Raw genomic sequence first — 15,442 nt, 5'->3', positions numbered from 1 at the left:
AGGACAGCAGGGGAGGCTGGCTTCCAGAGGGTTGCCCCTTCTGTGTCCATTCACTGGGATGGGATGGGTGTGGCGAGTAGCAGCAGACCACTTGTCCTTTCCATCCTCATCATTAATGCCATTTTTTTCATACTGTTGCTAATTCACTCTCTGTGCACCAGCCAGCTTTGCATGCTGAAGGTCAGACTATAGATTTAGGAGGGCAGGTTGGGATCTGCATTAATGAAGTGGAATAATTACCAGTTATGCATGGAAATATCTGTGTCAGGGAAAAAATGAGCTGCATAGATCCTCCTGTAGCTCTGTGACGGCTCTGAATCTGCTGACTAACTGTATGAAGTACAAAGTATAAACAGCTGTTCATCTCACGGAAGCATTGGTGTAACGTTATTTGCAAAAATAACTCTTGTGGAAATGATCTGTGTCTGTTGCTACAGCTGTCAGAACAAACTGGATTCGGCTAAGGTTGTATATACATTTTTAATACTCCAGATTATGAACACTTGAGTTGTTACCCCATTTTATCTAAGAGTATGCACTGGTTACCCCTCTTCAACTGTGCTCACAGCACTCCAGATGTTTGCTACAAGAGTCTTAAATCAGTGCTGACTAGCAGGGGTGTAGCACCAAATTCTGTGCTCTGTGGCCCCCAGCCCTTCCTCTTCCATCTATCAGTTTTTGCACTAATTTAAAAATAATTTTTCTTGTCTTTGAAGCTCTTCCTCATGGTCTTGCACCAGCCTGTTTGACATGTTTCGACATGTTTTGCAATGAATGATCTTTATGTAAAGCTTTCAGTTTCAAATTACAGAACACATTTTTTTTGTGTGAGGCAGCTTTTAGTTGTCGTGCTTTAAGCAGTTGAAACATTCTGCCTCAAGGACCTGAGAGCAGCCCTTAAACTAGTAATCCAATTTTTCAGCCTGGCTCTCATTAGCATGTTTTTAGATGTTTTTTATGCCTTATGTGCACGCTGTCTACATTTGTCTCATAATGAACTTGGGGCCCTTTAACTTGTCTTGAAAACTGACACTGGAGTGTCATATATTAAAAAGGAACTACACATGTTGTTCTTATGGTCAAAGACAGTCCAAATATATTCGTAAACATGAATAACTCTCTCCCAAATCTAAAACTAGAGTGCTAAAACTCATTTTGTGATGTCATAGGGTACAATATGAAGTCTGGAGCTGCTCCATACATTCTGTGGATTCACAAAATCAGGCTTCCATTCACTGGAGCAGCTCCATACTTTATACCCTATGACATCAACAGTTTGAGACCTCTCTGGTTTCATGCTTTGAGAGAGAGTATCTTATGTTTCCAAATATTGATTGAACATTCCTCTGCCACAGGCCTAACATATAGGAATTCTTAATTTAGATGGTGTTCACCTTTAATCTGCTACTAACTATCCTCCCTCCATTTCTTTCCACAGGGATACATGAGATCTTATGTGACAGCCATGCTTCGTCAAGCTGAAGTAAGGATAACAAACATGACACAGGGAGCATTTCATTTATCAGAGCTCCAGTATGAGCAGACTCTGTGGTGATCCTGTGCCCAACTATAGTAAAAATCAAAGTGCTGCAGCACCGTCAGAGGAGCAAGTCACCACAAAGAAATCCTAAGAGAAGCGTCGCTGGACAGACTGTAGCGCAGTGATTCAGCTCCTCTCTCTGGGAACCCTCTCTCTGTGTTTTTTTCTGCAAAGGCAACCGCTGTAAATATTTACATGCCGTGTCTGGCAGCTCTTAGAGACGAAGAACACCTTGAGAATAATGACTCTGTGACCCTTTAACTCATGATAACCCTTGTCGGGCCCTGCAGGCAGGGCTGGATGGGAGACTTGTGGTTTTTCGGGTGCTGAAAACAGGAGGGAACTGGATCAGTAGCTCCACTAATTGTTTTGCGGTACTTTGTGCCGTGCCTCCCTTTCCCTGCTTGTTGTGGTTTTTTTTCCATTGCAAGCCTTTTTACAGGAGAGAACACAGATACACACATTCCAGGGAAACAGCCTGCATGTATTTCGCTACACATGCCAATTCATTGCCACATACCTGAATGTTTGCAAATTATAATGATCAAACATCTCGTCTTGTTTTTCTATTTAGTTGGCATTTATGGAAAATACATGCGTATATAATTTATAATTATTGCAGTAATTTTGCATGCATATTATTTAGTATATTGTACAATACCTTGAAAATCCACTGGACTGTTAGATGTGGGTAAAAATTTAAGTTCTCAGTACATGTAAATATGTTATAAATTGTGTAAAAATGCAAAACATATTAGTGAAGGTGGTGAATTAGTGTGGATGAGTGTGTATACTGACGCCTTCACACCTGTATCTCCTGATCTGTTTGCACACACATACACACATCATGGGCTGTGCCATGTGTTCCCAGCTGGTTGACATGTGGACTGTGAGGGCGAGCAGGACGGGCCGCAGGGCCATGGAGCTCACCGCCTACCCACAGATGCTCCAGGGAGGCTACCACAGAGTGACGGGCCTCCACTACATGTCCTCCTTCTCTGACGCTGAGGACTGTTGTGATGACAGCAGCTCAGGCAGCTCTCTCACCTTGGACTGGCAGACACAGGGCACCGATGGCTGACATACAACCTAAAGCTGTTATACTATCAATAAAACAAAACAAACATGATGACATACAAAGGAAATGTGGTGTATTTGCAATAAATGTGATTGGAGTTGAAGAGAAATATGATGTGAGTGATGTTTGTTTTCATAGTTTCCTCTTTATTTGATTAAGTTTTTTTGTTGTTGATAAAGTGGTTTTCCAAATGAGCTTTGTTGCCTTTCTGTTTTCATCAAGAACGGATACATGTAAGAGCATTTTAATGTTGTAGGTTTGTCCACTTTTAGATACTTCTTACTACTACTGGGTAGATTAATAGTATGGTACTTAATCATATCATATGAGCATATCAGATTTTTTTTTATGTAAAAGTAAGTTGTAACTTTAAGTGTCAAATAAATGTTGTGGAGTTAAAAAGTTAGTATTTCCTTTCGAATTATAATGGAGTAGAAGTAGGAGTATAAACTACCAAAGAATGGAAATACACAAGTAAAATATGAGTACTTTACTTGAACTTCAGTACAGAACTTGAGTAAATGTACTTACTTACAGTCCACCGCAGGACTTGTAGTAGTGTGTATACTGTACATATATCTATCTTAGAATTTTTACTTTTGATGTGAGTACTCTGGACTTAAGAAACAGTATTTTCAGTAAAATATACTTAAAGAATCGAAAGTAAAAGCACTCTGATGAAATATGATATTAGATAATCATTCATCATCATCATTAGATCACATCAAGTAGTAGTAGTAGTTTACATATATTCTATTGAGTAGTTTCATTTATAACTATGTCTTTTTTCTAGGCTGTATGTATTATTACATTAGAAAAGTAGAGTAAGAAAGTCAATGTTTGTCTGAAATGAACTGGAGTGGAAGTATAAAGCAGCACAAAATGAAAATACTCAAGTAAATGTCAAGTATGTCAAAATTGAATTTTAGTACAGTACTTGAGTAAAAGTACTTTCCACTATGTGGACTGCTGTTATCCATAAAACCATCATTATCCTGTACTATGTAAAGTGATGACAGATTACGATGTTGGGCAATCTAATTACCGGATCATGGAACCACAACAATCTAAACTGCAGTGGAAAGTTTCATTGTTTTCCAACCAACCACTCATCCCATATTTTGCCAACAGTATTGCATTAAGTCATTTTCTCAGCATGACCGCCACAGTGCGCAAAAGACATGCTGGCTCACAAGCAGCCTGACTCTGAGTCAGATCATAATTATCTTTTTACCCACTGTATTACACAGACCCCAAATGTGATCTAAGTTTCAAAATGATCCTCAGCTGTACTTTTCCTCTCTCTTACAGGATCCCCATGTGCTGTGGCAGAATGTACACCAGCGTTGTACTTAGGTACATTTGTGGTAACTGTACACTAGGGATGGGGCCGATCCGATCCATTATCGGTATCGGGTTCCGATACCAACGTAATTCACGGATCGGAAATTTCCGATCCACGAGCCGCGTCTGTGCTTTCACGTTGTCTGCTGGAATGATATGATGATTACTACATAGTAGTGTTGCACTGACCGAGGTTCTAAAACACGATGGTACATATGATACCATAATGTTGGAGTAGGCCGTGTTGGACTAAGAGTCTCATCCTACTCTCCAATGTGCTATGTGTGAGCTCAGTCCTGCGTGTTCTTTAATGAAGCAATAGGAGAAGATATTCGGTCTCAGTTAATGTAGTTTATTAAGCAGTAAAGGAATAAAATTACAGAGCTCTGGGTCTCAACTTCACGTCCCTGACGAACAACAAAGGTGTGTCAGTTCACGAAGTCTGACCTCCTGTCCTTTCCCTGACCCAGTATATTTGAGCGTAACAGAGTGTCATTGTGCACGCAAGGCGTTGTCCTCTTCTTATTGGCAGTTCCACTTCCTCCTTCACCACACCACGCCCCTGCCTCGTGTTAATCTGACTCCTTCCCGCTGGCGGTGGGGGCGTGGTTCCTGTTTTGAAAGACAAGAGAACAACACAACTCCCTACACGTGCTGTACCTTACTATCTGTATATCACTTTCTATTCTTTTTACCATATATGAAACTAATTATCTAAGCATTGCGGTACGTGCTCCTCAGACTTCATGTCTCTTCCTCTCCTGTACTTCTCCACTTCTGCAAAGCAAACACATTCAGATCAGCTGAAATCATCTCAGTATTCTCATTGTTCACACATCTAAAACTTATATAGTGAAACACAATTTATAGTAACACACATAAAATCATTCTATTCCGAACAGCTGCAGTACTACGGTACCTCAGGTACCACTACTGTGGGATAAGATCAAAGTCCAATCGCAAGAGCGTGAGTGTCCATGCGGCGTCCAATAACGGCGGCGCTGTCCACCTGGCACTCGATATGCCGCTGCAGTGGTTTGTATCCAGTGACATTTCAGGTATGAACTGAGCTATTGAGTATCTTTAAGCTGTGAAAGTTATTATTAATTTATTTTTACTTGTAGGTTCGATTTGTTTATATATGCTACAGTGATTTGTTTTCCACTACAGAGCTCTACGTGCGAGCATTTTACTGCCATTTGCGACTAAAAATAGTTTTGTGCGTGCAAAATAAATCATTCAGCTGTGCCAGTACAGATTTCAACCAGCAGCAGAAACTAAAGGCAAATCCTGCCGGTTGTGGGTTGAACGGGGGTCACAGACACAGAGGGGAATGCTTTCCTGTCAAATACGGCGGAGGCTCATAGTGCTGCGCGGCGCAAGAACGACTTACCGGCGACAGCTCTGAAGTCTGACTCCAGGTCTAATAATGTCCTCTTCTTGGCGTCATGACTGCCCAAAAGTACCTGAACAGCCGAACTGTGGCGGCACACAGGTATGTGATGTGTCAGAGGAGAAACGAGCCGTTCACATTTCTCTCCGTGGCAGGGAACGGTTCACAAACCTCACCGCACTTTAGGGACCGTTCGTTACTTATGAAGGGACTGTTCTTTACTTATGAAAGGACCATCAGGGGGGGAGGGTGGCTGGTTGATTTTTATTTTATTTATTTATTTTATTTTGATCCCCCCTATGTTAATCACTTATTGATGCCATTTTTGAAGTATGAATAAGTCAATAAGTAATTTATTCCATTGAAATATCATTGATGTATTATAGAAAAGTGATTTATCTTTTTATAAATGACAAAAGGCACATCTGCCTCATTTTCGCTGTGGTATCGTGATACTACTCAGAACCATGATACTTTCACTGGTATCGTACAGTGGGTCCCAATTTTGCTACCGTGACAAAACTACTACATAGTAGTGTCTACTTGATTTGTATCTGTGCTGTTCAGATTAATATGACAGGTACTTTTTGTTTTTTGATAGTGTATATTGTACTAGTAGTTTAACACTGTCTTGGAATTTAATAAATGTTGACAATCAATCTGAAACCCTTACAGTTGCATATTTGTTTTCACGATGGGATTTTTCCTGTGAACAGGATTTCCTGCTTTTCTGACCTTATACTTACCTCAACTTGCCTTTTGGGACATACATGCATACATATGTACATAGCATACTTGCCTGTAGAGAGGAGTTTATTACAGCCTCATATAAAATCAACAATAATGATAATAATAATATTAAAGTAAACAGAGCTAGTATCAGTATCGGCAGATATCCAAATTCAGGTATCGGGATCGGATCGGAAGTGAAAAAATGTGGATCGGTGCATCCCTACTGTACACTTTCGTATTTACATTTCATACTGCATTAGAGGGAAATATTGTGCTGTTTTACTTCACTACAGTCATCTGACAGCTGTAGTTACTAATTACTTTTAAGTAAACAGAACGGGGTCATCCCTATGTTCCCGGGTCCTATATTCCCCAGGTCCTATGTTCCCCCCTATGTTCTGCAACCAGGGCACATAGGACCCTTTTCCGAAAACGGGTCCAATGTTCCCCACTTTTCCAAAAAAAAGGGTCCTATGTTCCCCGGGTCCGATGTTCCCCCCTGAAACGCGAAAGAAAAATGCACTTACCTCATGTGATCGCATGATTCAATGCCCAAAGGCGCAGACAACGCTCTCCAAGAGTCACATATACACTGCTCAAAAAAATAAAGGGAACACTAAAATAACACATCCCAGATCTGAATGAATGAAAAATTCTTATTAAATACTTTGTTCTTTACATAGTTGAATGTGCTGACAACAAAATCACACAAAAATTATCAATGGAAATCAAATTTATTAACCCATGGAGGTCTGGATTTGGAGTCACACTCAAAATTAAAGTGGAAAAACACACTACAGGCTGATCCAACTTTGATGTAATGTCCTTAAAACAAGTCAAAATGAGGCTCAGTAGTGTGTGTGGCCTCCACGTGCCTGTATGACCTCCCTACAACGCCTGGGCATGCTCCTGATGAGGTGGCGGATGGTCTCCTGAGGGATCTCCTCCCAGACCTGGACTAAAGCATCCGCCAACTCCTGGACAGTCTGTGGTGCAACGTGGCGTTGGTGGATGGAGCAAGACATGATGTCCCAGATGTGCTCAATTGGATTCAGGTCTGGGGAACGGGCGGGCCAGTCCATAGCATCAATGCCTTCGTCTTGCAGGAAGTGCTGACACACTCCAGCCACATGAGGTCTAGCATTGTCTTGCATTAGGAGGAACCCAGGGCCAACCGCACCAGCATATGGTCTCACAATGGGTCTGAGGATCTCATCTCTGTACCTAATGGCAGTCAGGCTATCTCTGGTGAGCACATGGAGGGCTGTGCGGCGCCCCAAAGAAATGCCACCCCATACCATTACTGACCCACTGCCAAACCGGTCATGCTGGAGGATGTTGCAGGCAGCAGAACGTTCTCCGCGGCGTCTCCAGACTCTGTCACATCTGTCACATGTGCTCAGTGTGAACCTGCTTTCATCTGTGAAGAGCACAGGGCGCCAGTGGCGAATTTGCCAATCTTGGTGTTCTCTGGCAAATGCCAAACGTCCTGCACGGTGTTGGGCTGTAAGCACAACCTCCACCTGTGGACGTCGGGCCCTCATACCACCCTCATGGAGTCTGTTTCTGACCGTTTTAGCAGACACATGCACATTTGTGGCCTGCTGGAGGTCATTTTGCAGGGCTCTGGCAGTGCTCCTCCTGTTCCTCCTTGCACAAAGGCGGAGGTAGCGGTCCTGCTGCTGGGTTGTTGCCCTCCTACGGCCTCCTCCACGTCTCCTGATGTACTGGCCTGTCTCCTGGTAGCACCTCCATGCTCTGGACACTACGCTGACAGACACAGCAAACCTTCTTGCCACAGCTCGCATTGATGTGCCATCCTGGATGAGCTGCACTACCTGAGCCACTTGTGTGGGTTGTAGACTCCGTCTCATGCTACCACTAGAGTGAAAGCACCGCCAGCATTCAAAAGTGACCAAAACATCAGCCAGAAAGCATAGGAACTGAGAAGTGGTCTGTGGTCACCACCTGCAGAACCACTCCTTTATTGGGGGTGTCTTGCTAATTGCCTATAATTTCCACCTGTTGTCTATTCCATTTGCACAACAGCATGTGAAATTGATTGTCAATCAGTGTTGCTTCTTAAGTGGACAGTTTGATTTCACAGAAGTGTGACTGACTTGGAGTTACATTGTGTTGTTTAAGTGTTCCCTTTATTTTTTTGAGCAGTGTATTTAGAAAGGGCGTCAAGCTTCATTCATTCACATAAAACTGATAGCCAATTACAACCTAGAATAACCTACTTTATAAGTATTTGGATATGCGCGTCACATGGGCTATATCTTAAATGCAACATTAAACTATGTGGGAAAATGCTGAATTAAATCAGGGAAGCCCTGCATAGGCTATTTGTTGTGGAATTCGGCAATTATAGTGGAGAAAATGAGCCCTTTCTAAATATTATAATATAGGGCAGCCAGTACTATTAATTATAAATATACAAGAGACAAAACTCAGACAATTACACTAACCTACAATAAATAAAAAGATCTTACCATGGTGGGTGACACAACAAGCAGTGTTAAGCCACACAAATTCAGTAACGTGACACTTCTTACAGGATTAACAGCATATAAAACATCACCAAAGTAGACAAAACAATAACTGTATAATCAGTATAAACTCCACAGCTGGCCTTTGTTGTTGTTATTTACTTGTCGTTATTTGCTTGCTTACAATACTGACTGACTTTGTTGTTGTGCCCACCTGTTTGAACGTCAGTCTGAGTCTTGAGTACCATGAAGTCCTCTTCAATCTGCTCCAGACAAGTTCAACTTCTCTTGGTCAAGGCATAGCCTAAAATAACAGTTCACTCAGCCTCCTCACAATCCCAGTATAACCAGTCCACTCGGCCTCCTTGTCCCAGTATAACCAGTCCACTCGGCCTCTGTGTCCCACATTAGCGGTCAAAAACTGCTGAAAGTCCAAAACCACCTCACTAAGGGTAAAAGTTCCTCTGTAAACACAGAAGCCAAAGCCACCATTAGCTTGTTAGCATTTAGCATGTTAGCCAGACAGAGCTGAACGTGCTCATGGAGCGCGCGCACCTGTTGGTGACGCAAAAAAAGATGGGTGTGTTTGATTTATGTCACAAGGCGTAGTAGCGGGCGGTGCAGTTAATTAGAATCAAATAGATGCAACTTTTTTTTTTTTTTACAAGTGAGTTGCAATAATGCTAACATAACCATATAAGTGGTACATAAGTTGAAGTAAAAAATCTCTAAATACTCAAAAAAAAAAAAAAAAAAATACAAGGTCTGGTCTAGCTAATAGGCTACTTAAATAGTACTTATAAGTTAATGAAGTGAAAGATCTGAATACTTCCACCATTGCCTATGTGACTCTTTAAGTAGGCCATACCCTCAGGGCTCCAAATTTGGCGTGCCAAGAAATTTGAATGTTCAGTCTGGAATTCACAGAATTATGAATGAAACATTCCGCTTAACCTGCCACCGTGATTTAAGTGAGTGGGTGGAGGCATCACCAACAGTACATAACAGCTTCCCCCTCCGTCCGTCTCACTCTCATTTTTAGCAGCTTTACGCTCGCACGCACCAACCTCAGAGCTCCTCTTCCATTTCAGTGCAGCTCACTTTGGATCATTAAAGAAAGCCAAGCCATGGCAGTCATGATAAGAAATGAGGTTTTCTCCTGTTTTGTTTTCTACGGAGTGCTTCTGGTGATCAAAATGTACGTGATAGCGATAATAACGGGACAAGTAAGGCTGCGCAAAAAGGTGAGTTACTATGGATTAGAAAGAAGGATCAAAGCCGAGAAAGCAACATCATTTCATAATTAATTTAACCAAGAAATGTTCACTGATCCAAAGTTTTTTTTCTTTCCTGAAAGGCATTTGCCAACCCTGAGGACGCACTGAGACACGGAGGTTTACAGTTCCACAGAGAGGATCCCGACGTGGAAAGATGCCGGAGGTATGTACAGAAACTGGCACTATCACGACATGGCTTTATTTTGTAGAAATAGCCTGCTGTCAGATCAGAGACCACACAGTCAGTTATATTTTGACTGGGTTATCCACTTTTACTGCAGCACACAGTGAAGGAAGTATTTAGGCTACTTAAGTAAAAATACCACAATGTAAAAAATACTGCATTACAAGTGAAAGTACGACAGCAAAATGTACTTAAAAGTATAAAATATGGTACTCAGCACAGGAAAATACTTGATCCTATATTGGATCTTTTAAAATAGTGATGCACTCATACTTTAGTAGCATTTTATTAGTACTATTACTTGTCTTAACTCCATGACAAGTAACTCCATGACAATGCATCATGTTTTACCTAAAATCCCAATTTACTAGCTGCTGGACCTAGCATAATTGGCGCCCTAGGCATTATTATTATTATTATCATCATCATCATTAATGTTTATTAATTGTATTTATTACTAACTACAACAAGAGGTAATTACAAATCAACAACCTTGCCAACAAAAAAATAACAATAAATAACAAACAATAAGAGAATAGGCTATGTCCACATTTGCAAATTTTTGTATTCATACAGCACCCCAGGTGGTTTTTACCTTTTCATGTTCACTTTAAAGCTCTCCACATACACTCCACTCCACCATTTCGCTTATGTTCGTCATTTTCTGGACGTCTCACCCCTGCCTGCCCCCCACCTGCCACCATCTCTCCCATGACCTGAAAAACCTCATGTAAAAAACCTCAATATTTCTAGTTACAGTACAGTACTTGAGTAAATGTACTTTCCATCACTGTTAGCATCATAACTTCTATACACTTCTTGCCTGCAGTTTCCACATCAGGATGTTGCTAAATTTTGTCACTGTGTATCTGGTTAGCAATAGTTGATGTTAAAAGGTTAAAAGGTTATGTGTTCACAGGTTTATTAGAGGCTTCTGAGGTATCTGTGGCTGGGTACTTAACATTTTATAGACCTGCACGTGCCAAAAATAGTTCCTGGAAGTGCTTATTATTATTATTATTATTATTATTATTATTATTGTTAATTAAGCTTTTTCCTTCCAGTGAAATTTTCCCTTTAGATGCAACTCTTCAGTGAGATCATGCGATTCCCTCTGTTGGTTTTCAACAAGAGCTGGCAGCCTGTAATGAATGTGCTTCACTGCTTTGTTTTAACTTGTCCAGAATATGATCTGCGGCAGCAGTGAGGACAGCCAGTGTTTTTCTACTAGTAAAAACTTTCCCCTCGTCTGTGTATCCTGGACCATCCCTTCACTTTTGATGGGAAACTGTGTATTGACAGTTACAGACAAATCCTGATATAAATCTAGAGATCTGGCTCGGTTGTGTATATATGTTCGTGAGTTTTTACAACATGATGGACTTGAATAGTCTACAAGCCTCGTAACCTGCTTTTAATGTGCTGTTACTGCAAGAACTTTTTACAGGGCAGGTTCCCTGAATAATATTATTCAAAAGTCCACCCACTGGGATCAACTTTTGAATAATATTATTCAAAAGTTGATTCCAGTGGGTGGACATGAGGCAGGAAAATAGTGTGGCTGATAAGCAGTCTGACTGGGCTGCCAACAGGAGAAAGTCACAGACACTTGCTGCTTTCCCAGACTGAATTCAACTGATGAGTCACCTTAATGAGAAATTACAGAATTCATCTAACAGTTTGGATTCTGTAATTTCTCATTAAGGTGACTCATCAGTTGAATTCAGTGGGTCGTCAGATTACCAACTCTCCAAGAAAAATGCAGAAGAAACCACAACATTATCCAGAACTGAAATCACTGAAATGTGTTATTGAGAAATACTTTATACTATGCCATCCCTTCACTGCATCATAGCTGAATCACAACATTGCAGGATATTGAAAACAGCTGTGTGTGTGCATACACGTACACACTTGTGACTAACTCATTCTTTTTTTTTCTCCTATAGAGCTCATTTTAATGACATGGAGAACATCCTCCCCTTCCTCTTCCTGGGTGCTATCTACTCCATGACTGGACCCTCACTGGCTGTGGCCCGCCTTCACTTCCTTGTCTTCTTCATGGGTCGTGTGCTGCACAGCATCGCCTACCTGTTGGCCCTGCGAGCACCGACTCGCTCTCTGGCCTACATTGTCGCACAGGTACCTTGTTTCTCTATGGCTCTGCAGATCCTCACGGCGGTCGCAGCATATGCCTGAATATCCACAAAGAGAGAACTAGAGGTGTTGTTCTGGCTGGAAAGATGGCGGTTACGATCCGTGACCTGGGTCAGAGAAAGCAGGAGGAGGATACCGGAGAGGCCTCCTGGGAGGGAGAACATAAAAGACAAGAATGTCAGTGAGAGTGCAATACAAGGTGTGTGATTACACCACAGCCTGGTTTTGAGAGACTTTGTCAGTATTGTTATCGTCCTATTTACGTCTCTGAAATGTGAGAATGTCTTAAAAGTTATTTGAAGTTGTCATCCTGTACTGTAATATTTAAAAAGCAAATGAAGGTTGTTGCTCATTTTTGTCTTTTTGTTGAAATGACCTAATGGAATTTCACTCACAGACAGTTGTAGACATTTTGTTAAAACCACTTTGGAGTATTTTCCAACACTGTGCTGTGCTGTATGTTCATCCCCGCCTGCCCTTTTTGGGTTTACACACAACACAGACCACCATTTGTTTGGTGTTGTATCCTCCATGGCTTCATCTGTTTCCTGTGTGGATGTTCCATCTGTTGTGTTAACATTTGTTTGCTTACTATGTTCAACAAAAACATGAATGAATCCTGGCATGATGGCTGAGGGTATGTTGAGAGATTTGATATCACTCAGCAAAACAAGGTGTGATGCTTTTACTGAGTGAGTGAAACTGTCAATTTTAAGGAAGAAGAAAGTAACACAGAGTTTGGACTGAGAGTGAATTCTGCAACAACCGGCAGAGAACAAAACTGGTGGAAGAATTTTATCTGTGAAAACACATTTCAAGGCTATTTTTAATATTGTAATAATATTTATTTTTCAGTGTAATGTATACAGTGCTTTTTTTTTTTGAACACCTATATACATTTTTGGAGGAAATAAAACAGTTGGCACATGCAACCAAGTTCACTTGAATGCGTGTTAATTCAGTATTCAGTCCTTAAATTGTCTTTTAATAGAGAGATCATTGTGTTTGCTCCACCTAGTCGTGCAGAGACAGTGTGTTCTGGTGTTACAGGGGACCGGGCCCCACTTTGTGTGTGCTTTTGTGCGAGAGTGAGATGATCCAGAAGTCCACGGCAAAGCTCCAGCATTCCTCCACCTATTATGTAAGACCTTTGGCTGTGCTGTAGTTGTATCCTGAGGGGCCGGGCAGGGTGCTGGGAAGCCATCTAGACGTGCTGACAGACAACAGAGCGCCCAGTCATGCATTCATACTGATCATGATTACAGCATGTGTGGCACGTATGTTAGTCTGCTTAAATCACCTGTTGCATCTGGAGTGAAATGTTCTTTTCAAATTGTTTTTGGCTTCCCTGCTCCTGTTTGACTTGCATTTGGCTCCAAGCAATAATTTCCCAGCCCTGAGATGTTGTATTTCCAGAAATCCCATTTCCACTGATGACTAAACTTAAAATTACAGAGCTGCAATGTATTCTGATTATGGAGTTGTTATTCCAGACAAAAGACAGACGACAAACCCTGAAAACGTGGGAGGACTGGAAAATTCTAATCCTTTTCTTTGAGTGGAGGAGCGTTAGCAATACATACGATCAGGATGAAAGCCAATGACATGCCTATGTGGGTGTGACTATTTCCTGTATGCCTCAGCGGTGGGGTCGTCTCAACCTGCCTTTACCTTCAGGGCAAAAGGAAACAAGGTCTCTTCCCTATACGCCTCACTTTTCCTTTTTTTGACGTTCTCTTTTTCAGCCAGTGAACTCACCCGGTGACTGAGCAGCGAGGCCTGACTCACACACACACACACACACACACACACACACACACTAAAATCACATACTACAATGTTACCTAATGTGTTGAGTAACTGGAAATTTATGGCCGCATAAAAATTTTACTCTCTCCTTTTTGTTCTGTTTTTTCATGCCAGATCAGGTGATCACTCTTACAAAAGCTGTGTTTTCATTGCCCCTGGCCAGCCTCTGTCTAGAGATAAGTTTATGTTGGCTGAGATGGTTTATTGTTCAGGGGTGTTGGCTCACCTCCTACAATAAAGAAAGAAAGCAGTACAGAGAGAGGGGTTTGTGTGCAGACTGTAAGAGAGGGGTTTAACGTGAAGGAGGCATGACTTAAAGTTGGTTAAATCACACAGAACCACATGAGATGTCACAATGAGAAATCAGCAAGATGGCAGATCATACAGAGACAAGACCCTTTAATGATGGACAGCTTATCGACTCAGTAGATCATCTTCTAGCATACAATGAATTTATGTCTCATTATGAATTTCCCATCCAGACAAAATGTTATGTAATGATTTTATGCGCACCTAAATGGTCATATACATATATGATGATGATTTTCCATTTTTAAGCCACACAGCACCTTTATTATTCTTACAACACCTCCTTTTACACACAGATTATTGAACCAATCCCTGCCCTGGACATACATGGACACACATTAATCAGATAACTGCTGATTTGTTGATTACTTATTCAGTTTTTTTTACTTTTGTAATAAAATGTTGACTACACTTGTCAGCAGCATGGCTTCTTAATTAAAGGGACCTTATTAACCAGATCTGTGTCACCAAGGTGTGGAGACTGTTTGTATAGGAACGGTTTCGAGGCACTGCCCTTGCCAGCAGCACCATGAACACCCCACCTGTGCCTTGAGCAGAAATCCATGACGCGGAACGCATCATTTTACATCGCTGATGATGCCCTGTGCGTCATCACTGACATGTTTTGCATCATCCGGTGGATTTTGGCTGGTGGATGAATTAGGAGCTCTAGGAGCTGGCAGCACAGGGGTTGCCTTAACACATTTTTTAGGAGTGCAGTTTTTTAAGATAAGGGTATTATTATTATTGTATTGTATTGTTTTTTACACTCTTACCAGTAGGGGGAGTTTTTGGATTTGAGAGAGTTCATTGCAGTGAGAGTGAGAGTGGAGCTGCACAGTTTTTTTGACCTCCTATCTCTTATATCTTTTATCCCTTTTTTTTTTTAACCTTTTTTTGTGGATAATTGTGGATTTGGAAACGGATGACTGTTTCTGTACCATTTTTGAGTTTTGAAGTAAACAGTAGTTGAGTGGGCCGGTGGATTTTTTGCACATGCGGATTAAGATGAAGCGGATGATTAGAGCGTCAAGCTATGGCTTCACTAATTGGAAACCTACACAGTTCATCTGCAAACACTCTCAACACCTCGGTGACACAGACCTGGTTGAAAATCAGCAAAATAA

At 41.4% G+C, this 15,442-nt stretch overlaps 1 protein-coding gene across 1 annotated transcript; it reads left to right on the top strand.

Moving 5' to 3' along the window:
• Positions 1-9,595: 9,595 nt before the first annotated feature.
• On the top strand, positions 9,596-13,133 carry ptges (prostaglandin E synthase). The gene is made up of 3 exons (XM_033646424.2): positions 9,596-9,823; positions 9,937-10,019; positions 11,990-13,133. Exons 1-3 carry the CDS (start codon positions 9,707-9,709, stop codon positions 12,237-12,239), a joined length of 450 nt encoding a protein of 149 aa, XP_033502315.1. The 5' UTR covers positions 9,596-9,706; the 3' UTR covers positions 12,240-13,133.
• Positions 13,134-15,442: the final 2,309 nt, after the last annotated feature.

Source organism: Epinephelus lanceolatus, chromosome 19, assembly GCF_041903045.1.
Source record: "Epinephelus lanceolatus isolate andai-2023 chromosome 19, ASM4190304v1, whole genome shotgun sequence".
Classification (NCBI taxonomy): domain Eukaryota; kingdom Metazoa; phylum Chordata; class Actinopteri; order Perciformes; family Serranidae; genus Epinephelus; species Epinephelus lanceolatus.
The sequence above is the reverse complement of the archived record's forward strand: the minus strand, read 5'-3'. Positions and strand labels throughout refer to the sequence as shown.

Bases quoted from the DNA above. Each gene is read 5' to 3' on its own strand.
- ptges (XM_033646424.2), top strand. From the start codon at position 9,707: ATGGCAGTCATGATAAGAAATGAGGTTTTCTCCTGTTTTGTTTTCTAC. The intron at 9,824-9,936 runs GTGAGTTACTAT...CTTTCCTGAAAG, and splicing joins AAGTAAGGCTGCGCAAAAAG to GCATTTGCCAACCCTGAGGA. The intron at 10,020-11,989 runs GTATGTACAGAA...TTTCTCCTATAG, and splicing joins GACGTGGAAAGATGCCGGAG to AGCTCATTTTAATGACATGG.